Source organism: Labeo rohita, chromosome 1, assembly GCF_022985175.1.
Source record: "Labeo rohita strain BAU-BD-2019 chromosome 1, IGBB_LRoh.1.0, whole genome shotgun sequence".
Lineage (NCBI taxonomy): Eukaryota > Metazoa > Chordata > Actinopteri > Cypriniformes > Cyprinidae > Labeo > Labeo rohita.
In genome coordinates this window covers 39,581,157-39,606,905 of record NC_066869.1, presented here as the reverse complement: position 1 = coordinate 39,606,905, position 25,749 = coordinate 39,581,157, and the positions used below count along the sequence as shown (strand labels likewise).

Genomic DNA, 25,749 nt, shown 5'->3' with positions numbered 1-25,749 from the left:
TCCTCTTGTCACCTGCAGTGGGAGGTGCGGCCAAGGTTAGCTGGGCTCTGATTGGCCGAGCAGGGAGGAGGCTTCTGTGACATCGTGATGCTGTGCAGATGCTCAGCAGCAGTGGTAGTCGAGAAAGACAGGCTGGCGGTATCCCTCTCTCTCTCCCTCTTTCTCTCCCTCCCCCCTCTTTTTCATCTTTCCTTTCCCTTCACGCACAAGCACGCATACACACACGCGCACTCCGTCACACTGCAGCAGAAGGGAGAGGACACACCGTGAAGCTGTGAGGTACGACCAGGCCTCTCCTCTTCCTCCTCATCCCTCCGGTCTCTCTCTCCTCCGCTATCCTCTGCTCTCCTTCAAGGACTACCGCACCCAGGAAGCGCCTGGAAAAGGACTTACCGCAGCACGACGGATCTACGGACCACTCACACACCTACATCCTTTTTTTTCCTTCTGCGTTTCTTGTTGCCAGGCAGTGTTGGCTGAGCATCAGGACGTGCGCTCAAGCATGTGTGCGTATGACAAGGTGCTTTTCTCCAGCTGACTGAACTGTGGTTTATTCATCCCGTTTTTTTCCTCCTCCATACGTGGCATCCTCGTCGCTTGCCGCTCATCTTCCTCCTGACAAAGCCGGACCTTATCCCAGGATGCCGTGCGGCAGGCCACTCTGCTAGGCCGCAGCAGCATGGGCAAAGCACCGGGGGGGTGGGACAGCACGGATTGGACGGCTCTTCTCCGGACGGGCGCGCTTACGCACTCCGCCGCTTCCGATGGGTGAGGACGGCGAGAGCCCCAAAATCAATCACAGCTTCCTCCGAGACTATGTCACAGAAGGTATGTTCACACACCTGCATGCACACTCTCTTTGCTTGAAAAGCACATCCCTTCCCATTACACACACACACACACTCAACCGTTATTTGATCTTGTTCACCTCTGAAGTTCTGAAAATAACCTTGATCTCAGCAGCTGTGCAGTAAGTCTTTTAATTCAGCTGACTCATCAGACTTGGGTCACCTGGTCCCACCACACACCTGTTATTGGGTTACAGCATGCATTAGTGAGACTGTTTTCATTCAATTATTGGGTGCTGTGAAGCAGCCAGAATGATGTATGTGCAAACAGAACCAAGATAGTCTTACATTTCAGGCATTTGAATATGATTAAACTCACGTCTTTTGATTTTGAAGCATGTATTTGGAAGTGTTTGCATATTATTAGTCGTTTTTGTCTTTTGCAGGCCTTACTGTAATCACGTTACAAGGCAGAATGCTTCATCAGGAGCAGGCCAGGCTATTTTATTTAGAGGCATCGTCATTGCACTAGTAGAAGCAGGAGCATGACATGCTGTTTATCAACTATTAGGCTACACAATGAGAAGCCATATGCCCAGACGAAGCTTTTGAATAGAAGTGTCTGCGTAGACAAAACCACAGTTGTGCTGTGCTAGCACATGCCCATGAACTTCTATTACTTTAGATAATTTGCACCGTAAAATATTTTTTGGCTAGGATTTTCATGCAAGACTGTTAGGTAAAAGTATTAGCATTTAGCTCCAGGTATGCAGTTATTCTTCACCCATCTATTCCAGTCTGTGCAAATTTGTTTAAATTTTCTATGAAAAAGAAGAAAAAATCTGCTGCCACCTGCAGCTGTTCACAGCCCTAAAATCCTGAAAATTCTATTATACAAAGTAAAATAGCAGGGAAACATTTTTAAAAAAAATATTTTTGTTTTTCAAAGGATAATACAAGTAGTAATATTTTACAAATATGTATTAATATTAACAGCAATAATAATTATTAAATATGTAAATGCATTGATTATTATCAAAAATAATGTATTGTGTGTGTTTATATTTTTATTATTATTTTATTAATTTATTATTAGTATCATATTTTTGTTTCTTTTTTAGTGATAATTTTAACACTATCTTCTTTTTTTCTTTGTAGCTGATGTCATTTCTACAGTGGAGTTTAACCAGACGGGGGATCTGCTGGCCACAGGGGATAAGGGGGGGCGAGTGGTCATCTTCCAGAGAGAGACAGAGGTAGGTCAAACTATGAGCAAAGCGTTGCAGTAGGGGGGTTTATAATTGAGGAATACAGCAAAGTTTTTTAAGCAGTGGAGTGAATTAGATGGTGAACTGTTTGACTTTGGGGGAGGGGAAGCGCAAAGGTCATAATGGTTAAAAAATGCTGTGCTGCCAAAAATATTACATACACTTTTAACATGCGTTTTGTAGTTCTGTAGCATAGGATGCTGAATATGCATGATTTTAATTTCTATTGCCCACAGAGCCTTACGACAGAATTTCAATAGATGAGGTTTAAAATATTTCTTAAAGACATAGTATCAGATATTGACTTTGATATAGAGCATTCTAGTTCACACAGATCACTGTTAGGCCTTCACAGAGCACTGAATCTGTGGATTTTCAATGTATTAAATCAGATTTTAACCTAGACACTGAACAAAACATACCATTTTTGAGATAACTCACACTAAAACTAAGTGAAACCCACTTAAAGGCCACCTATTATGCAAAAATCCGCCCAATCCTTTTTTTTTTTTACTCTACATAAATAATGAGCAGTGTCTTAGAGCTTACCAATCACAGGAACTGACATCACACTTTACAAGCCCCAGCCACGAATGTTGACAGACACTGCCATATTAACAGAGACCCCACCCTGAGTGAGCCGCACACAATCCACCATATTTATCTTCACGCTAGAGCATTTAAAAAGCAGCATTCAAGTAAGAAATGTCTTCTTATTACAGCTATAGAAGTTGTTCAGTCCAGAGCAGTGAGTGATTTTCTGCTTTTGTGATTGTTTGGGTCATGTGTAGACAGTAGTATAGGTACTGTATATTATGCTGCTGTCATTTAATACACCGATCTAATATAAACATACAATTTCTTTACCAGGTGACATACATAACCGACTGTGTTTTTGTAAATTATGCATATTTTTAACATAAACATGTGTGTGAAAAAGAACAGTTTAGTACTCACATGCCGTGTAACAGCCGCTTTCTGGTCGTGTGCTTTGGATGTTTGTGTCCAGAAAAACATGTATCACAAATTTAAACTGATATTGCTTTAAAATGCATGGTTTCAGTACGATATACATGATAATCAAAACCAAACAGATGTTTTTGGCAGAGATCTAAGATGAGAGCTGAAATGTCACAGCCCTATTTTGGAAAAGGGGGCGGGGAGCAGCAGTTATTTGCATTTAAAGGGACATGCAGTAAAAATAGCCATTTTTAAAATTATGTAATAAAAGAATGAGCTGAAAATTCACAGACACATTCTGGGGACATCTGAGATTTATATTACATCTTGTAATAAAGGGCATAATAGGTGTCCTTTAAAGATCAGACAGTAAAGAAATCCTCTTATTTGCTCTTTTAAAGCAAGCAATACTAGCAACAATAAGTCTAAACTGACAGACAATAACAGATTTAACTTAAAAAAGGGAATGTCATATTTATATATCATGAATATTGCATAAACCAAACTTAAACAAATATGAATTTTGACTATTATTTGTGTGTGTAAGCATATACATTGTATATGTATTGTGTTCTTCTTTTTTAATGCAGTCTAAAGGTGAATCTGAGGAGCTGGGAGAATCGGGTGAGTACAATGTCTACAGTACGTTCCAGAGTCACGAACCAGACTTCGACTATCTGAAGAGTTTGGAGATTGAGGAGAAGATCAATAAGATCCGCTGGCTGCCACAGCAAAACGCTGCCCACTTTCTCCTCTCTACCAATGGTAATCACACCACTTCCTGTCCATCAGCCTCATATTTGTTCGTGTAATCCTCCTAATTAGAAAACAAACCCAGTGGTCCATAATTTAAGGCCTAATATTAAAAGGCACTGGAATTATTCTGTACAAGAAATCAATACCAGATATCGAACTGAAATAGCTGGGTTGAATTACATTACACATTTCCATCATCTGTGTATGTATCAAGTACCACTGAATTATAAGACATTATTAATAGTATCATAAGCATGACCAATGCTTTTCAATGCTTGCAAAGCCATAAATATGTATTGATGTTGTGGTATAGAACATTTTAGGTATAAAAATGAATGGCTGATAATTTCTCAGATATGTTCCAACAGATAAAACGATAAAGCTATGGAAGGTGAGCGAGAGAGACAAGCGGCCAGAGGGCTACAATCTGAAGGACGAAGAAGGGCGAATAAAGGACATCTCCACCGTGACCTCATTACGGGTATTTTCACAGCTGGCATGTTCAATCCGGTGCAGATAAATGGACTGGTTTGATTTAGCATTTGTTATAGTCACACTCTATAATAACTTATTATACACAGCTCTCTTGAATCCATTTCTAATTGGTCAATCAATGCATTCTATGATGAAATATTTTTGTATAATAAATTGTCTAAATTGTGTAATTGACAACTGACATTATCAGTCTGTACAGTATCTGTTTCCTGCGAACAGTATCTGGGCTTTCTCATATTACTCTGTGATCTTTTTCATCTCGCATGATGATAATAATAACTCAAATCAATATTTCAAGTCTAGTTTTTTATTTATTGGTAAGTGGTGGTGCAATAAGCCAGATAATTTACAGTCAGCCAGTCATTATAGCAAAATATAATTCTTTTGGGGTAATAATAATTTGATAATGACCATCTGACTGTACATTAACCCATAATTAATAACATTTAACATTACATCATTACATCATGTTAGTATTACCCTAATTTTAAATAGACGATCAAAAATAAAAGAAGACTTCTGATGCTAAAATCTATTTTCTTCAAGGTGCCTGTCCTGAAGCCCACTGACCTGATGGTTGAGGTGCGGCCGAGGAGAATCTTTGCCAACGGCCACACCTATCACGTCAACTCCATCTCCGTCAATAGCGATGGCGAGACATATCTGTCTGCTGATGATCTTAGGATCAACATGTGGCACCTGGATATCACAGATCGAAGTTTCAGTATCCTTCATGTCTATCCTCCTGTCTATTCACTTACAGACAAAAAGATAAAGATAAAAGATAAAACAAAATGCAGCCAGTCATTGTAGCTTATATATAAAACCACATAACTGGGACAGGGGCATAAATGTTGCATTTTGGAACTGGATTGCTTTTGTTTCTTTGTGTTCTTGTAGACTGGACTGAAGGCACAGGGTTTTGTGTTCCAGATTGTGTAGCAGCTCTTCTTTTGAGCAGGGCTCTGACCTAGAAATAAAATATCTATGGAAACATTTAAATAATTCACCAAGGAAACACTCTCCTCTAAAACACATAATAGCTGCCTTCAGGAAAATTGTAGGTTGTGTTTTTGTTCTTGCATGTGATGTGTAGTGCTTACTGAATAGATGTGTGTGGATGAACATGTATGTGTGCGTGTGAGTGCTTGGAATAATAATCATACAACTGCAGAGCTTTACACCAGTCAGGGAGCTGATGATACATAGTTTATAAGCCACGACTATCAGAATGTGCTTTTAGCTGTAGACCTTATTGATCTCTGTTTTTTAAAAATGGAACTAAACCACCAAAAAAATATCATGCAAGTGCTCAATATGACTCATGCACTACATTCTAATAGTAAAACAATAGCTTTGTGTTAGAAACAAACCAAATATTAAGCCATTATTCACTGAAAATCTGCATTCCTGAGAGTTCGTAAAAAAATAGGAGTCTCAAACAAAGAAGAACAGCTTTCAGAGCTGTCAGTCAGAAACTCTCCTTGACTCCTTCCCCTTTCAGACATTGTGGACATTAAGCCGGCCAATATGGAGGACCTGACAGAGGTGATAACAGCTGCAGAGTTTCACCCACAGCACTGCCACCTGTTTGTATACAGCAGCAGTAAAGGCACGCTACGCCTCTGTGACATGAGAGAGTCTGCACTCTGTGACAAGCACTCCAAAAGTAAGTATACGCTTCTTCTTAAGTGCATAGGCTGCATTACTTGCACTACTGTGCAAAAGTTTGGGATCAATAAAAAGATAAGAAATAAATTAATGCTTTTACACTGCAAGCATGCATTAAATTAATCAAAAGTTAAAGTAAAGACATTTAGGCTTTTTTCTATTTTTTCTCAAAATTAGTTGTATCAAATATAAGGCTAATTATGGAGTCTTCACTTGTGATTTCAAGAGGTCTTAAATTTGGGGATGGAAAGACAAGAATTGCAGTATAGCTTCATGTGACCATAGCTATATTTCTGCCGTTCCAAAAGCGCCACCTGCTGGCAGAGAATGAATGTGCATTTTCAACAAGCCTGTCTGCTGTTTTTGTTCAGATTCCATTGCCAAAATCGACTCATATTTTTATGCAGCAAACACGCAGATTTGCATTATCCAAATCTAAACCATTTAGACACTAAGATACATTTTTATATGTTAATTATTGATAATAATTGTTTAAATTAATGTAATAATTGATACTTTTAGCTCATCGCTTTTCATAAAAAATCATAAACTGTCATTTTACAGGTTATGTGTTAAAATAGACATTGCCCTACCCTGCTCATATGGTAATAATTTTATTTGATAGGTCTTAAAAAGTTTTAAATTCGATTTTAAAAATCCTGCAGATACTCTTTGAAAATTGAAAACAGTTATTTTTTAATTTGAAGTATATTTCACAATATTACTTTATTGCACCAGTACAGCCTTGGTAAGCATAAGAAACATCTTTCAAAAACATAAAAAATCTTACCAACCCTAAATTTTGAACAGTAGTGTATACCGCTGTAATTTTCCAGTTACATGAAATCAAAATATATGCTTTGTTTTGTCGTTTAATAATCATAAAAGATAACAAAGCCTATGATAAAAAGATAAATATCATATAACTATTCCTTAACATTTCCTTTAACCTCTCTTTTCTTTATGCCTATAAAATCTTCAGTTTGAAAAATTCTCTACTTAGCCAGGACCTGTTGGAAGTAGCTTAGTTAAAAAAAAAAAAAACAGCGGGAAACACTGAAAACAATTAAGAAAAACAGCTGTGCTAGTTGCTGAGGAAATTAACACTGTAGCATTTGTAGTGAGATTTACACTTACAGCTGCATTGAAAGATAAACAGATCACAGTTTTAAAGATGTTACATCGCTTGTAGGTTTAAGTGTAAAACCATTGAAACTGTTCCCCAGCAGATTCTGAAAGACACAAAATGCCTGGTGATTGATAGCTAAGGTGTTCAAACTCTGAACTCAGTTTGAATCTGTTACTTTTCTCCTCCTCAGTCTTTGAGGAGCCAGAGGACCCAGGCAATCGATCGTTCTTCTCTGAAATCATTTCGTCGGTTTCTGACGTTAAGTTCAGCCATAGTGGACGCTATCTGCTCACCAGAGACTACTTGACTGTCAAAGTATGGGACCTTAACATGGAGAAGGGCCCAGTGGAGACCTATCAGGTGGGTAACATGCAGGTCTTGGTACGTCACCATAAACACATTATATTTATAGCACATGTTTGACCCTGGACCACAAAACCAGTCATAAGTAGCATGACTATATTTGTATCCATAGCCAGCAATACATTGTATGAGTCAAAAATTATCAATTTTTCTATTACGCCAAAAATCATTAGGATATTAAGTAAAGATCATGTTCCAGGAAGATATTTAGTAAATTTCCTACCATAAATATATCAAAACTTAATTTTTGATTAGTAATATGCATTTCTAAGAACTTCATTTGGACAACTTTAAAGGCAATTTTCTCAATATTTAGATTTTTCTGTACCCTCAATGTTTCTTTTCAAATGCAGTAGGACTCTTTTAACATTTCTGTTCTGGTAAATCATTCCTGTTTGATTTTGGAAAGTTAGTGTCACTTATATACTGTTATAATATTTTATACAGTACCATATTTAGTTGAAAAATTTGGATGTAATATTTTCATTTTTAAGTTTAGTGTAAGTTTTGCAGTGTTTTGGTTTTGTGCTTTTGTCATTTGTATTTAGCTTTATTTTTATTTCAGTTTTAGTTTTTTAGTAATTTTATCACCTGACATTAAACTTTTTTATGTTAGTTGGTGATGCAACATTTCTAATTTTTTTTTAAGTTTTTCATAAAATATTTATATTTTATTTTATTATATTATTTTATTTCAGTTCTATTTCAATCAATTAGTATTTACAATTTTTGGATTTAGTTGCCAATATCAAGGCTGATTTAACCAATTCTTAAGGACAATTTATGTAAATTGAACAGATTCAATAACCAGTTGACTGATTTGAGTCCCTTTTTCAGTCTTCTTTATATTTATAATATTTATTTATTTATAATATATAATATATTTATATATCAAATTCTGCTGTTCATCTGCTGTCTTCAACTCTGTTATATAAATTAGAGTGCATTCTTGTTTCAGCTGTGTTTATTATAAATGTATGATTTTGTCTGATGTTCTCACCCTAAATGATTCATTCGGCAGTTTCATAGTTCCTCAACACATACTGTATCATCCCAGAAATTATGCAAATTTTACAGTGCATTTTAGAATGACTATATCAATTTCCTTGTGTGTCAGGTTCATGAGTACCTAAGAAGCAAACTCTGCTCTTTATACGAAAACGACTGCATCTTTGACAAGTTTGAGTGCGTCTGGAACAGCACAGACAGGTAACCATTTCTCAGATTTTAAATAATCATATTTTATGCAATATAGGCATATTTTGTACTTATACCCTCTTTTTCTCCCTTCCTACTTTCTCATCCTACTGATTTGCTTAATTGTTCCTTTTCCAAACTTTACATACTCATTTTGTTTTATACCATCATGCTTTGCTGTCTCTCACCTCACCGTATCCCCTCCAAGTGTAATCATGACAGGAGCATATAACAGTTTTTTCCGGATGTTTGATCGTGAGACCGGTCGCGGTGTAACCCTCGAAGCATGGCGTGAGAGCAGTAAACCACGCGCCGTGCTGCGGACTCGCCGCGTTTACACCGGGGGCCGGCGACGTCGTGGTGACGTGGGCGTGGACAGTCTGGACTTCACAAAAAAGATTCTGCACATGGCTTGGCACCCTGCTGAAAACATAATTGCCATTGCAGCCACCAACAACCTCTATATCTTTCAGGACAGAGTCAACCCTGAAAACCAGTGACAAGAGACGTGTAACGGGGTGCAGTAATGCTTTTCACAGGGCCACACACAAACCAACATGCATTCAAATCATGCACATATATCAGATTTATCCTTTAAAACACACATTATTGGTCCTGTGGAGATGGACGTAGCTGCCAGACCCCAAAAGTAAACAGATGGACTTTGCAGCTAAGCCGTTCCAGAAGAGCAGTTATGCATAGCCAGTGACTTTATCTGATAACTGTTTGGCTAATTACACCGCCAAGAATGTTGCCAAGAGCTACGGTACGTGGAATTTACGATTGACGGCACGGTTAGCCAATCCCGCACTGCTTTGATATGTGATGGATGGTGTTGTCGGCCAATCCCTGACTGCGCTGATCTGTGATTGACAGCTAATTTGGATAAGGGGTGGCGCCTTCGGGCTGAAGACCAGGAATGAGACCGCTCCACTCCTCTGTGCCAGGTTGCCATGGAGACAGGATACTCAGTCGTCATGGTAACAAGAGTGCTCTGAGCAGTCTTCCTATCACGTGCTTCCCAAAAACTATCCCACAATGCATCTGCTATACGAGCACTCATTTTACTTCACATCAGATCAACCGTTTGTGGAGACATGGATGCCTGTACGACCCAATCACTATATCTCGCACTTGGAGGAAATTTGAATTCCACTACTTGTCTCATGTATCCTAAAGGAAGGATTGATCCACTACTTCATCAGAACACTGTCTTAACCTGGTTACACCTCATGATGGGTTACATTTACACCTGTATGGTAAGAAAAGGTATTGGTCAGTCTAAAAAAAAAAAGAATGAGGGTATATCACACCGCTAACACGCTTTTAAAAAAAGCCTCTTGCAGCGCTGTGCATGATAACGGACATGTGTTAGGGTTAAACTCTGATCAAGTCTCTGGTTATGCAGAGTTCTGGGCTCACATAGTGAAGCACTGCCTTTTTATTTATGATTGTAGCTACTTTACTGATCCCTCAAAAGGAAATTTAAACAGTCATGTAGGAAATACAGATGAAAATTTTAGTTACACAGGCAACAAAAACATTGGAGAAAGACATGGAAATTAGTTCGTTAATTCAAAGGATATTCCGGTAAATGCTTTACCACAAACAATAATTTTGATACATTTCTCTGTTTGTTTAATTTAAAAAAATTGTAGAGTACTTTCAGTGGAAGTCTGTGGGACATTTTTGAGGGGTTAAAAGCAAAATGTGCAGTTTGTATTTTTGTTGAAATGCTTATATGAGTGGTTCTCAACCTTTTTGACTCCAAAAATATACAAAGACCCATTACTTTTCCAGTCATTTGTGATTTACCGGATTTTATAAATATTTTTACTCACCATTTATACCCAATAAAAAATGTCATAGCTTGGCATGACTAGAAAATAATGTATATTTATTATAATGAATATCAGATTTTTAGGATAATATTAATTTACATTACTTTTGAAAGTCTAGAAATTGCACTTAAAATTAGGCTTCCTCATATATGCAGATTTTACAAAAACCATCAAGAGACAAAACAATCAGTTGAATCAGTTCATTTTAATGCTTGTTTTGTCTAATTTTAAGTAGTGCTGTCAAAATGATTAATCATGATTAATTGCATTCAAAATAAAAGTTGTTTACATATTATATGTGTGGGTACTGTGTATATCTATTATATATATATATATTAATTCACACACATACATATATATATAAATTTAAGAAATATTTACATGTATGCATATATTCATATTTATAAAAGATTTATATATAAACATATATTTCTGATCTGATTTCATAACAACTCGTACATATTTTACGAGGTGGCTAAAAGGTTAGGTTTTAAAAGAATTAGTACGCTTTTTGCTAAATTGTACATATTTTAATTTTAAGTCCCCCAATTTGTGTGAATTCATACGAATGACACCTAAACACCTAAACCTACCCGTCACTGGGGTCTAGACAAATCTAGAACTAAAGTGAGGTTGTACAAATTTGTAAAATACATACAATTTGGTCGTGAGACAGCGTTGATATTTATTAAAAATATACATGTACACAAATTTTACGTAAATACAAACTTTTATTTTGGATGCGATTAATCATGATTAATTGCGATTAACTGATTTGACTAATAAAATTTGCACTAATTTTAACATCTTTTTTGAGGAACCACTGTTTACATGTCAGCTAAAAAATTGTCAAAATCTTTCTTTTAGTTGTTCAAACTAAAATCTTCTTTGAACCTAATGAACCTCTGGTTATGCATTACCAATGTAATTCCTGTCCCTTTTTGATGTCGTTTCACCAGTGTTTACCAGGTTTTCCAGCTTAATGTGATCATGAAAGGTCAGGAGTTGAAAAATATGATTTATGATTGCACAAACAAGGTCTGTAATTGATTTGATCAGATATATTAGTTTTATTTTAAGATGTTTTGAGGCTATTCCTTCACTCTAATTTTGCTAATTCCTTGTTCCCTAGACGTCCATTATAAGTACATTAAAGGGATAGTTCACCCAAAAATGAAAATGCTGTCATTAATTACTCACCCTCATGTCGTTCCAAACCCGTAATACCTTTGTTCATCTTCAGAACACGAATTAAGATATTTTTGGAAATCCGAGAGCTTTCTGGCCCTCTATAGACACTGAAATGTTAAATGAATTGTTGAATAAAGTCATTGTTGTTTTCTTTGCACACAAATTTCAGTTACATTGCTGTCTATGCAGGGTCGGAAAACTCTTGGATTCCATCAAAAATATCTTAATTTGTGTTCCGAAGACGAACAAAGGTATTACAGGTTTGGAATGACATGAAGGTAAGTAATTAATGACAGAATTTTCATTTTTGGGTCAACTATACATTTAATATAGTTGAGGGCGTGTCAAAATTACATTTTGTGGCAACATGCCGAATATCTAAAATAGCTTATTTGGAACATTCCAGTATGTACCAGCTAGTAAGTGGATAAAATATTTGTAAATTGTTTACTATGACCACACAGGTGTACATGTAACTCTCTATCCACTGGAGAAAGAACACGGCGAGTTATCTTTCGTTTAAGGTGCCATTCACCTTCTGGGTGACTGTTTGTTTGGTGTAGATGTGTTAATGAATTGTTGGGTGTCTGTGTAGACTACGACACGGAGGTCAGTGATTGTTTTTGCTATATGAACAAGGCTGAATGAATGTAACTGTCAAACACATGCTTTTAACGAATCCATTTTTAAAGTGTTATGATGTTCACGGGGTGCTCTCAAACTGACGAGCGAGCTTGCTTGCTTGCTTTCTTATTTTCTTTGACTTCGTCCCTTTTCTGTCTTTTCCGGTGTTCACGTGTTTCTCTGTCCCATTTTTCTAGTACTCTTTGCTCTACATATACTGAGGCTGTGCCTCTTACAATCAGTCCCTCTACTCTTATTTTTACATTTGTAGTTCATTCACATCATTTTTGTACCCTGAGACAATGATTCTCTGCGTTTTTTCACTGTTCCTCTCTTTCTCTCGCACTCTTTCATTCTCTTACATCCTGTTACCATGGCGATAGGCCTTCTGCCATTATGCATTCTCTCATGCTTTCCTCTCAGACATGCAGTGAAACACACACACTCACATTCACAATGCAACCAGGGAATAATAGCTTGAGTTTTTCAGGGCACACACACTCTCTTTCACACACATGCACACAAATAGGCCTACATGCAAGCATACACACAAAAACGCATGTTTATCATTATCCAGTGTTACTAATGTGTATATCTATGATGCCTAAACATATTCTATTGACACTTAATGGAAAAATAAAAGAGGCAAATGGAGGAATGTGATTAAATTAATATGACCTCTGTATACCCACTTAGATTATACAGTTTTTGTCATAGTGCTGTTTCTCAGTCTCTTTGTCTGCTTCTGGGTATTTAACACACGCACACACTCACACACACACTGAAACTAACTGCATGCAGCATCAGACCTTAGAAGGACAGTAATTATGAATCTTAAAGGCACTTTAATTCATTTTTTCAAAAATAAAAGCATCATCTAAAAGATACTGTAAACAGGTTTTACATCCACTTGTCATTGAATGTTTAAGGAAAACATCTGTGTGGAGATGGTTTTGACATCATCAGAGTGCGACTCAAAAAATGGTTATTTAAAAGACACAAAAAAATTATTTAAACTAACAAATAATAGATAAGGCTCATGTTCACAGAAACACCTAATTTGATAAATATTCTAAATACTAAACAAGTATTCCATGCATTCTTATTCATTAAAAAAAAAAAACTTTTTGAAACAAAACCATACAAAAATGTAAATAGTAAATAAAGCTCAGGATGAATTTCTGAAGGTTAGAAACGATGGTTCTTAGGTCAAATCTGGCAGTTACACAGAACTGGGGGATTAGGATAAAAAGCAAGAAGATGCTGTATATCATTTAACTAGAAATGTCAAAGAAAACCTTAATATTCTTAGGCACAGGACAAAAAAGGTCAGCTTGGTTTTGTATGTAAACGTGTTAAACATCCTTGACCATTGCCTCATATCTTGTGGCTTTTTTTTTGCGTATGTTCTGCAAATTAGATACTATTTTCTGTGATGTTTTTAAAAGTAGAGAACGCAAATTTGAGCAAAAAAAAAAAAAAAAAGCATGGTTAATCTGTGGAATGAGGGCAGTTAAAAAACACTTAATGGATAAATTATTAATTAATAACATCTGTAAATAATGACAGAATTAATTGTCTTTAAAAAGTGTTTACATTAACTTTTAGCATTTTATAATGTACAAATGAAAACAGAAATGCCAAATTCTGTCATGAAACTCTAGATGGCACAGGCTGATGGATCCTTAACACAAACTGATGATATTCACAGCTTTAAACTACTTGGCACAAGCTGATTGGTTCATGTTGCATATAAGCAGCCAATGACCTTGCTGCTTTACATTTTAAGGAGACCTATTATTCCCCTTTTACAACATGCAATATACATCCCAGGTGTCTCCAGAATGTGTCTGTGAAGTTTTAGCACAAAATACTCCATAGATAATTTATTCTATAATTTTGAAAATGCCTATTTTGAGTGAAAGCAGAAACATGCTGTTTTTGTACCTTTCTCTTTAAATGCAAATAAGCTGCTGCTCTCCGCCCAAAAGAAATCGTATAATATACAGTAAATAAATCAATAAATTACTGCTCTCTTGTCCCCTCTAAGGCCGGGACTCTAAATAGCATTCTGTGCTCGTCTGTGCAGCCAATGACAGAACAGTTAGCATACTTTGCTTGAACTTTTGCCATGGTGTTAGATCAGGTACACCGTTGTCGCATGTGAAAACACAATGGCGGTGCCATGGGTGGAAACGTGCGTTTTCTGAGTTGGTAGGTGCACCGGGGATCCATTTATAGCACTTAAACATGGAAAAATTCAGATTTTCATGATATTTCCCCTTTAAACATTGATCCTAGCACAGAGAAAGGGTGCAAAGAAGAAGTCAAATGCAAATTTAATGGCTTTAAGCATGGTTTTCCTCCAGTTCCGCTCAATCTTGACCTGTCGTCCCTCAGGCACCAATGACGAGCTGCAGTCCAGACAGTGTATGGCTTTCAGTTCAAACGCAGGTAGTTTTGAACCCAGCTTTCCTTCCAGCTTTGTGCTGAACTCTACCATGCTGCCTGGATCGATGTTCAGCAACACCTGTTTAAACTCGTGACTGCCCATTAGGAGGATGTCACCCGCTGGATCGTCAAGTTGCGTGACCCCATCCACCGGCATGCCAACCGTCACCTCAAAACGGTAACTGTCGAAGCGTTTAACGTGGCATTGGTGTTTAGCAAAAGGCTTTATCCGACAGAGCTCATCCTCTTCTTGTTGGAGGAACAGCATTGTGGCATTGAGGATCTCAACTCCTGTGACATTCACAACTGGAGACGTATTATTCTGTGGTTCACACTTCGGATACACCTCACCGTAGAGACACCGCAACCAGTCTCCCATAAACACCGGTAGCATGTTTATAACAGACTGAGCTCCGTTTTCCTTCTCGGCTACACGAATACGACGGAATATTCCTGTCCAGGTAACACGATGACCCTCTAGATGGCTGCAGAAGAGCTGTGTTTGAGCCATGCCGCGATCCTGCCAGGCTCGTGGGCCACACAGTGTACCATACTCCTGCCAGGTGAGTGTGGAGTTGTAAACCTTCAGACCTTCAGCGTTATAGACATAGACGCCGCAGAGTAAAATCACTGTAGTGATGCACAGGAGGATCAGTTTGACCGGACCTCTGTGGGTGATGGAACGAAAGACATTTAGAATGGAGAGGCTAAATCGAGTCCAAAGCCGCAGGATCACAGGGACGGCACACACTGCAAGTGTCACTAGCATTTTAGTTAACTCCAACTCTAGGAACCACTTGACCATTTGAATCAGCAGCATCGCCATCAGACCCATAGCCAAGACGGGTAAGGCAAACAGGAAGAGGAAGTAGGCGACACAAGTGCGGATAAGGCCAATGGTGGTGGAGTTCCGCAGCAGGACCACAGAGAATTCGCACCACACGAAACAGACCAGGTACGGCACCAGGAAGCAGTACGTCCCTCTGAATCCCCTCATGCGTGCCATACTATACATTTCAAAAAAGAGGTCTGGTTAGGTATGGTCATGATATTCAAACACCAATATCAAAATATATAATACTAACTTAATGATTTAGTTGAGGAAACTGTTACTTGCCCTATTTGATCAGTGTGTATATTAATTTATAATTTTTCTATCATCTACATACAGTTTTTATGCCTTTTTTGTATAGAACACATAACATTTGATTTAAAAAAAAATGTGTGAAATGTTTAATCATAAATAATATTTTTCATAATTTCCAGGTATTACTAAAAGTGTTTTTGTGGAAAAATGAACATTTGAATAAAAATAAATGTATGTGTGAAAATGTAAAAATATTAAATATATATAAATAAATATATTTATAAAAATATATATAATTAGACATTAAACATTTAAAATGTTAATCTAAAATAAAATTCTAAATTTAAGTTAATTAATAAAATAAAAGTATTGCGTTATTTTAATGTTAATTAAAGATAGACAGACTAAAAATACAATTATATGTTTAAGTTATTAAAAAGATAAATGTAATTTTTAATATTATGTCATTTTAATGTTAATTGTTTTTATAGTTTCATTAAATTTTATTTTAATTTTTAGTTATTTTAAGTGCTTCTATAATTTTACATTTTTTGTTTAATTTATTTTTTATTTAAATTTTTACATTTTATTTCCATTTAGCAATTTTGATGCTTCAATTTAAACTTACTTAAGTTATTTGCAAAGGCAACATTTTTATTTTTGTTTAGTTATATTTTTCATCTAATATTTAATCTATTTCAGCTTTGTTTTAAATAACAAAAAAATTTTTTTTAATAATTTTGGTTTTAGATTACAAAAATATCCCTTTTTAACACTACATTGTCTTAAGTACAAATGAAACCAGTCATTTTACCTGAAGAACAAGTAGAAAAGGTAAATGTAGAGCACACAGGGTACACTGAGCTCTAGCACCAGTGATTCTCCAAGAGGGATGGTTGTGAAAATTTGTCCCAGCATCCTGGCCATCACCATTTCCTTCGGCAACCTACTGGTCAAGGCACACAAAGATGAAGCCACCTCGATGATGAGTGCCTTTCGCGCATAAGCTGCCGCAGATGGGCTCAGGCTCATGTAGCTCAGCACCGTAAAGAAGATAGCCACTGTGGAAAGCTCAGAGCATGGGATCCAGCCTTTATTCGCTATTGGGAAGGTGAAGATCATAAAGAACACAGATATCATGAAGTAGAGGTACTGCTCCAGGTTGTTCCAGCCAAAGTTGGACTCCGCTTGCTCCACGTCCAGGCTCGGCTCGAAGCGTGTGAGGAGGGCAGTTAAGGCACTGAAGTTCTCAAATCCTTTGCTGCTCTTGAAGACTCTCAGTGTGCAGATGGCCATGGAGATGAAGGAGAGGTAGAAGATAACAAGTGGGATGACAAATGCAAACAGATCAATGGTGAGATTGGAGATGATGAAGAAGAAGATAAGGGCATTGACGTGTTGCGTCGGGATGATGGTGCTCAACCACTGGACGCCAGCACGAGATGCCCAGTCAACTAAAAGTTCCTTCATCTCAATAATCGCATGGAGAGGATACTGCAGACCCTACAGGGTGAGGAAAGACAAACAGAAGTTGAATAAATAGCTACATCAACGGTGACTGTGGCAAGTAAACATTTGTACATCATTTTTGTTCATTTGTTTTTCACCAAGAAGTGGGCTTTTATGTCCAGGGCTCTCTTCATCGCACCACTGCGTCTGGTAGCCAATATCATCCCACTGCTTGTCATTCCCCAGCTGGACTTTCGATGACGCTTATGAGTGACAGGGGCCAATTCATTTTTTTCCTGTACAAAAAGCGAGTTTGAACTTCAAAATGCAGTTTACATGCATTAAAAAATCATTCTGAAAGTGATCCCAACGATATTGCTATAGTTCTGTGAACTCTGCTATTCTCTTAAATTTGGAATGATTTTTACAATGTTATTTTTATAGTTATAGATACCATTATCATTCTTGGTGTGGGCCTTAAGTCTGAATTTAAGATTCTTCATCACTCTCAGTCATATTGCTTCTACCAGCTGTTTATTGCTGTAGGTGTCCAAAGCAGAGATGCATAAGCTACGCCCTCTTCTGAAGATGGGGTGGGAATATGCAGCTCATTTGCATTTAAAGTGATACACACTCTTTTTTTGGACACGCCCCAAAATGACATTTTCCTCATGTTATAATAAATGATCTTTGGTGTATTTTAAGCTAAAACTTCACAGTCACTTTCTAGGGACACCCAAGACCATTACGTCTTGTAAAATGGCATAATATGTGCCCTTTAAAAGGATAGTTCCCCCCAAATTAAAATTCTGACATTATTTAACTCAACCTTAAGACACTCCAAACAAAACACAAAATATATATTTGGAAAAAATGTCTCAGTGATTTTTATTTCCATACAGGCCTACAGTTTTGTTTTGGATCTCACTGAGTTTCATTATAGACAAAAAGAGACTTCCGTTTCATATAGGGAAATAATGAGAAGAATAACAACGTGCAATAAACTGTAATACCAGTTTGCACTACAAACCAGTGTGCTCATAATTTAGATAATACATTATAACACTATGGCAAAACACACCAATTTGCAATATCAAGCAGCAAAAATAAGGTGCATAGCTTCCTAGTAACCCTTCAGAACTTGATTAGCTTGTTCAGGTGTGTTTGATTAGGGTTGACGCAAAACTCTGCACGGCTGTGGCTCTTCAGGACCGACGTTTGCCACCCCTGGCTTATATATTCATCAAACACCGCCCATTTTAATGAATGTTTTGAAATTTTGCTGTTATGTGAAAACGTCTGCACTTATCTCTATCTTCTTCCACAGCACCTCACCTTTTCAAATGTGGCTACATCACTTTTCCTTAATGTCTCATCCTCTCTTTTTGCATCTGCGCCTGAGGTTCTCTGTGTGGGAGTGCACGCAATGCCTTCTGTGAACTTTTTCGTCATCTCCACAAAATCCTCCACATCCACATACTGAGAGCCAGCTGTAGAAATACAAAAATGCATAGTTGTGATGAGTTACAAGTATCTCTGGCTAAAATTTTGAAAATTATACCTCAAGTTGGCTTCTTTTCCAACCATCCTTTACTGTTCTCAAAATGAGATGCAATGTATTGCATTAGTGTATAAACAAATATGTACACTTACATTCATTAGACACCATGGTCTCCAGGATTTTCCTCTGAGTGTGAATGCTGGGTGTAACACCGCATACAGCAGGTTCACCTATTAGAAGAAGTGATAAATAAGAGTTACTACTAGCAAGACATGTTCAAAAATGTATTTCTTAAAGGAGAAGTCCACTTCCAGAACAACAATTTACAGATAATGTACTCACCCCCTTGTCATCCAAGATGTTGATGTCTTTCTTTCTTCAGTCGTAAAGAAATTATGTTTTTTAAAGAAAAAAATTTCAGGATTTTTCTCAGTATAATGGACTAATATAATGCCCCGAGTTTGAACTTTCAAAATGCAGTTTAAATGCAGCTTCAAATGTTCCCAAATGCGGTTGTAAACGATACCAGCTGAGGAAGAAGGGTCTTATCTAGCATAACGATTGGTTATTTTCATAAAAATAATACAATTTATATACTTTTTAATGTCAAACGCTCGTCTTGTTTTGCTCTTCCCAACTTGCTCTGTTTTTTCCGGTTCATGATAGTTAGGGTATGTTGAAAAACTCCAATCTCATGTTCTCCCTCAACTTCAAAATCGTCCTATATCGCTGTTTTACCTTTTTTGTTAAGGGTGTTTGATCTTCTTTGCATGTTCACTTTGCAAAGACTGGGTCAGAACTTCTGCAGGGATGTAGGATGATTTTGAAATCATTTTTTAAGTTGAGGGAGAAAATACGATTGGAGTTTTTCGACATACCCTAACTGTCTTGAACCAGAATACACAGAGTTCAGGGAGAGCAAGACAAGACAATCATTTGAGATTAAAAAGTATTTACGTTGTATTTTTTAATGAAAATAACCAATTGTTTCGCTAGATAAGATCCTTCTTGCACGGCTGGGATCATTTAAAACTGTATTTGGTATCGTTTGAAGCCGCATTTAAACTGCATTTGGGAAGTTCAAACTCGGGGCACCATAGAAGTCCATTTTATGGAGAAAAATCCTAAAAAGTTTTCCTCAAAAAACACAATTTCTTTACGACTGAAGAAAGAAAGACATGAACATTTTTGATGACAAGGGGGTGAGTACATTATCTGTAAATTGTTGTTCTGGAAGTGGACTTTAATCACAAATAAATACAATATAAGTATCCCAAAAGTTTATTTCAAAAATGCCACCTGTGTCAGTTTTAAAGGGGTCATAAACTGTCTATTCTGAAAATCCTGCATCAAACTGTGTCTTGTTTGAAACGAATCTGCGGTAAAATGAAGTGAACAAATGTCCTTACTGACGCAGTCTGGAACTTACTTAAAAATGAAGTTCATCCACTCTTACCTAATGTTGGGATCAGAAGGAAGGCAATGCAAAGACTGTGTTCTCCCACAACTTTCAAAAGTCAAAAGATTTCAAAAGTTTGATTTCTGCGTAGACCTGCGTTTGCCTCTCTCATTATTTAGACTACATGCACAAATCAGGAATCAGTGGGTGGGGCTAAACAGGCAGTGATATAGAAGCAGGCGTTGATCTTCTTCTGTGGAGGCGGTGTTTAGCCACACTATTACATCATAAAGTGGCACATTCCACAACCTGTCATCTTGGCAAATTGGCTTCAATATAAGCAGTTTTTAGACTAACGATAAAGTTTTCAGTTCTGCAACTTACCGGATGTTTTTACAGTACATTGACCTCTTACATGTCAAAAGATCAAGGGAATTTTGATTTCTCAGTTCATGATCCATTTAAGGTACACAGGAATGGAAAATACTGCTGCAAAAAGAAAGAAAGAACATGGTTCATTACCTGGTACAGTATTGACCTGGCTGACATTCTCCAGCATCTCAGACATGGCTACTTTCTTCTTTCTGTCAGGATTGAGTTTCCAATACATCGACATGGCTGCTCTCCTCACTGCCTGTTCAAACTTAGTCTCTGAGGACAGCCTTCTCACTTCCTGTGCATTCTCTGGTGTAATGCCTGCCAGTAGAGAATTACAGAAGAATCCATTTGGGATTATTGTAAACAATTTTGCAGTTATCATTACAACATATTTTCACAGTATACTGACATAACTTGCACTTGAAGGCATGTTTTCAGAGTTCCTTGATTTCTCAACTTCCCCTCACCTTTCTTTTGGATCCAGCATTTCTGTAGTAGTTTGGCTGCATCCCTCCGACCTTGTTTTGCTGCCTTCAAAAACCAGTCAACAGCCATACGGTTATTTGTCTCGGTGTCTTTTTCTTCTGCCAGTTTAAGGTAGTGTTTACCAAGCTACAGCAGACAATAAAAATATACATTAAAATTCACTGAATTTTTTAGATCATAAATCTTGTGCATAATATACCAGACTTTTTTGTTTAGAGTGTAGTTTGCTTAGATCACAACATGAGAATTAGACTACACTGCCCATCAACCCCTGCAACATTTTGATGAACAATAATAACTGGCCTAATATCCCAGAGGCTCGAAGCCAGACTGAGTATCATATAACCATATCTAATCTTAGCTTGAACGCTAAACCCTGATTATTAAACCATGGTAAGAGGTTTACAATGTGCCTTAAACAACACAAGCACAGATTAGTGCAAAATCATTAACAGAAAGTGAACTATGAAGTCAAATTTTTGGCCAGTCTACTAGGCTTATCTCCATCCCCCATAATGCTTTATGTTCATAAGACTCATATGAATGAGAAATGTATAATATAAATAAGGAAAGAGGAAGTGGAGTACTCAAAGAATGTATGTGTCTACAGTATGTATGCCAGCCGAGTCAATATATGCAGACACATTTGCTATGACTGTGAGTGTATGTGTGAGAATGTGTGCACGCAGGAGCTATTGAGTTATATTGAGACTGGGCTCATCTTCCAGAAGGCTGAAAATAGACACACTTATGGCCATGCCAAAAAGGACACACTTTTCAGGCAGACTGAAACACTACAGAATTTAATTTGTATCAGATTGTTTAAAATCTTGTAGCTACATTATAAACACTTGTGTCTGTTATATAGGTCAGTGGAGAATAGCATCACACAGTGCCAATACCATCATAATTATTTATGGTTTAAGTTCTGCAATCACTGCAAACTGTTGAAGTAAGGAGCCCAACTGCAGAATATGATTCAGTCCACTTAATATTAAGTTATGAGATATCATTTTGTTGCTTGTAAAAATATTTTTTATATTAAATTGTCAAAATTTTATAACCATATATAGTTTTAAATATCATTTCAAATATTACACATGTATCATGCACTCACTCTACTCTGTGCTCTAGGGTCTCCAGCTTCAGCTTTCTCCAGGATCTCCTCAAAAGGCAGATCTTCATCCATATCATCTAGGAGAGATAACGGTCACTTACAATTATAATCACACTTTTTTGAATATTGAACTTGAAGATCTAATGAATGCACAAATTATCTAAATAATTCAACTACACTGCCAGTCAAACGTTTTTTAATGTCTTTTAAAAAAAGTCTCTTCTGCTCACCAAACCTGCATTTATTTGATCCAAAATACAGCAAAAAAAATCCAAATGTTGTAATATTTTTACTATTTAAAATGTGTTTTCTATTTGAATATATTTTAAAATGCAATTTATTCCTCTGATTTCAAAGCTGAATTTTTAGCATCATTACTCCAGTCAGATGATAATTCAGAAATCATTGTAATAGTCTGATTTGCTGCTCAAAAAGCATTTATTACTATTATGCTGAAAACAGCTGAGTAGGTTTTTCATTGATGAATAGAAAGTTCAGAAGAACAGCATTTATCTGAAATATAAATCTTTTGTAACATTAGGCATTTCTTTATTATCACTTTTGATCAAATTAAATCATCCTTGCTTAATAAAAGTATTAATTTATATGATAAATGTTTCTTGAACAGCAAATTTAGGATATTAGAACGATTTCTGAAGGATCATGTGACACTGGAATAAATTACATTTTAAAATACATTCAAATAGAAAGCAGTTATTTTAAATAGTAAAAATATTTCACACTATTGCTGCTTTTGCTGTATTTTGGATCAAATAAATGAGCAGAAGAGAATTCTTTAAAAAACATTAAAGAATTTTGACTGGTAAAAATCTAGAGTAAATCATGTGATCCTGGTAGTTAAATCATAATTAATGCTGATTAAAGTTCCAAAACAATCCAAGAGTGAATATTTTTAATTAAACAATAATGTTTTGAATGGAAACAAGAGCTTGAGTTTGCCTGAGAAGACATTATACTGAACATTGTTTATCTAAGATTACTGCCAACTTTGTTGTTTACCTGTCAATTATTTAATTATGGACTCAATATAGTTACTGAATGAATCTTCAGATAACCTTCTGACACTTTAGGCAAAACCAAGCCACAAAAGGAAAACCAGAACACAAGAAAATAAATGTATTCCTTTGATTTTAAAGGGAGAAGTGGATCTATTTCTTGAACACTGGCGTCCCCATTAAGACGTGCTTCCCAGAAGCACATCGGTTTGTGATAAAAATAGGATTTATGTTCTTGGTGAAAATAAAGCTAGCACACACTAGCATGTGTCACTAGCCCTCATTTGACCTTCATTTGGATGCATTCCTTTAGTGTAAATCATGCTTAATGTATATCACGAAAATTACAGTTAATATGGTACTATCAAAAATATCAAACCTAATAAGCCTTTATGATTTTTGAATATCTGAAATCATTTCAAACCATTAAATACAATGAAGAAATCTGAAAATTGGATCATACAAAAACTATTTTAAAGCTTCGCTTACCACATTCTTCATCTTTGGCCTGTTCCTCTGCCTTTCTTATTTTCTCCTGCATCATCACCTTTTGGGCTGCAGCCAAAAAGCTCCGTTGACGTGGGAGTTTACTGGAACCTGCTGCAGGTGTTTTGGTGGAGGACAGAGAGCCTTCGGGAGTTGTAGATTGTGTAGGATCAGCAGAAATGGTGATGCTGGGTGTGGATGGGTCACTGGGAGAAGATAATGTTAACGGTGTTGATTTTGATAATGATGACGATGTTGCTGGCATGGATGGAGTAGTTTTAGAGATATGCGATGATGTAGCGGTAGGTTTCGGTGTTGCTGTTTTTTCTGCGGCTGGAAAGTTTGAGGTTTTAACATTAGCTTGTTTTAATTTAATATCTGGAGTTGAAGAAGTGGGAGATTTAGGTGGTTGGGCTGGGCTACCAGAACTGGAATTAGGGGGACCTGCCGTCTCAGTGCCTGGAGTGGATTTAGTTGATGGAACAGGAGGGTTGAGACGTTCGTGGGTTGCATTATCCTCCTTGAGAGTCTCAGGAGAAGGTGGTGGGTTGGTTCTAACGTCCATCTCACCTAAAAGACAACAAACTTAAAGTGCATAGACTTTATGTCCCCACTTAATCTCATTTTTTGCATATTTATGTGTTCTTACACAGTTGGTTAACCTACCAATTTCATAATATGGTTTTGACATCTAAACTGTACCACACCACACAACTGTATACAGTAAACAGTATATACCGGCTTACAAAGAATAACTTACTCTAACTTAATCACTTCATTCTCATTTCTTACATATTTATGTTTTCTTACACATTTAATTAGCCTATAAAAATAGCATTTTAACTATTTTATATACATTTTACTAACCTACTACATATACAAAATAAATCTGCATACAAAATACACACAATATGCTTTGAAAGACCTTAGAGAATAACTAAGCTGAAATTAAAGGTAGTTCTAGAACTCAAAATAAAAGAAAACAGAATCGAAACAACTTACTCGTTTAAGCTGAATGAACAGTTTTCCCCAATACAACACAACAAAAATAAACTGTTTTAAAAGTTTTCGTTCCTTTCCACACATAACAGCTCTGTGAAACCAGAGCCCCCACAGGAATCGCAGTTGTTAAACCCCACCATACCTCCAGAGAACGGAGCTTCGATTGGATAATTCAGGTGCCAATCAAAGAGTTCTGCTCTCTGATTGGATACGAATCGATCAGTGAATGGCATTGCTCAAAGGATTGTCATCGCACTTAATTTGGATTCGCATGACAAAACACAATCTTACTGTGACGAAAGACTAGCGGGTAAGCTAAGAATATTGTAAATTAATAATTTCGGCCCTTTTTTCTTTATCATGATAAAGTCACGAAGGAGGTTCAGTGAATGAACGTCGGTTAGACTTGATGGGCAGCCACTAGATGTCAACGAAGTAATAAGAATCGCTTTTGTGCTTGACAGACGACGCAGTTTGTAGTGTTGCGCGACGCTCATGCAGTCCTGAAAAACAGCCCCATATGTTCATTACACCCCATGCTATTTGTGAAACAAGGCTGAAAGGAGAAGACACCGTAGGGATCAACGCTAGACTGAACAGCCTACTAGTGGCAGAGGTTTTGATTAATCTCAACTCGAACCTTTTGAATCTGTTCTGTTTACTATTTGTTGACTGATTGACCGTTTCTGACAGTTATCACCTGAAAATGGTAACTACTGTCCACACTGATTGAATGATAATTTTCTGTTTATTATAAAGGCTGTTGTCTGCAGGTGTCAGTGCTGAAGCTCTTTAAATTTGTACAAACCCCTCAAATGTTATATGAGAGCTCCAACACTCCTAATAATTGTCTTTTCTGAGGTAAATCACATTACATGACTATTCACAGGCTGTTTTACTGAGGGTATAAATGCTTGGAAATAATATTTAACGTTTTCAGTCTAGTCAATATTTGTAGCATGCCAGCCAATAATTGGAGTAAGTGTTTTGTTGCTTTTAATGTAACATAAAAAGTGTCCTTTAAATTCTGTCTATTTTATCATAAAATACAAACTATAAATATTTTCCGCTCTTTAATGTGGCGTGAGATCACT

The 25,749-nt window shown here is 36.7% G+C and overlaps 2 protein-coding genes across 3 annotated transcripts; one reads left to right on the top strand and one right to left on the bottom strand.

Annotated features, from left to right (window-relative positions):
• The first annotated feature begins 101 nt into the window (after positions 1-101).
• ppp2r2ca (protein phosphatase 2, regulatory subunit B, gamma a) lies at positions 102-12,937 on the top strand. Its single transcript, XM_051107369.1, has 9 exons — positions 102-828; positions 1,947-2,044; positions 3,607-3,781; positions 4,141-4,253; positions 4,814-4,991; positions 5,772-5,936; positions 7,258-7,427; positions 8,548-8,639; positions 8,836-12,937. The coding sequence occupies exons 1-9, from the start codon at positions 765-767 to the stop codon at positions 9,125-9,127; spliced, it is 1,347 nt and encodes a 448-aa protein (XP_050963326.1). The 5' UTR covers positions 102-764; the 3' UTR covers positions 9,128-12,937.
• Positions 12,938-13,752: 815 nt separating this feature from the next.
• wfs1a (Wolfram syndrome 1a (wolframin)) lies at positions 13,753-24,952 on the bottom strand. 2 transcript variants are annotated; one of them, XM_051107344.1, is made up of 10 exons: positions 24,656-24,952; positions 23,657-24,238; positions 22,152-22,228; positions 21,016-21,160; positions 20,693-20,866; positions 18,924-19,001; positions 18,606-18,760; positions 17,429-17,566; positions 16,636-17,324; positions 13,753-15,741 (listed from the first exon to the last, which is right to left on the bottom strand). In XM_051107344.1, exons 2-10 carry the CDS (start codon positions 24,216-24,218, stop codon positions 14,568-14,570), a joined length of 3,192 nt encoding a protein of 1,063 aa, XP_050963301.1. In that variant the 5' UTR covers positions 24,219-24,238; positions 24,656-24,952; the 3' UTR covers positions 13,753-14,567. The 2 variants fall into 2 exon arrangements, with proteins under 2 accessions (XP_050963301.1, XP_050963292.1); XM_051107335.1 differs by having other exon boundaries at positions 23,657-24,223; positions 24,656-24,951.
• Between the last annotated feature and the right edge of the window lie 797 nt (positions 24,953-25,749).

Bases quoted from the DNA above. Each gene is read 5' to 3' on its own strand.
- ppp2r2ca (XM_051107369.1), top strand. From the start codon at position 765: ATGGGTGAGGACGGCGAGAGCCCCAAAATCAATCACAGCTTCCTCCGA. The intron at 3,782-4,140 runs GTAATCACACCA...ATGTTCCAACAG, and splicing joins CTTTCTCCTCTCTACCAATG to ATAAAACGATAAAGCTATGG. The intron at 7,428-8,547 runs GTGGGTAACATG...CTTGTGTGTCAG, and splicing joins GCCCAGTGGAGACCTATCAG to GTTCATGAGTACCTAAGAAG.
- wfs1a (XM_051107344.1), bottom strand. From the start codon at position 24,218: ATGGACGTTAGAACCAACCCACCACCTTCTCCTGAGACTCTCAAGGAG. The intron at 22,229-23,656 runs GTAAGCGAAGCT...TATCTCTCCTAG, and splicing joins GGCCAAAGATGAAGAATGTG to ATGATATGGATGAAGATCTG. The intron at 17,567-18,605 runs GTGAGGTGCTGT...CTTTTTGTACAG, and splicing joins ATGTAGCCACATTTGAAAAG to GAAAAAAATGAATTGGCCCC.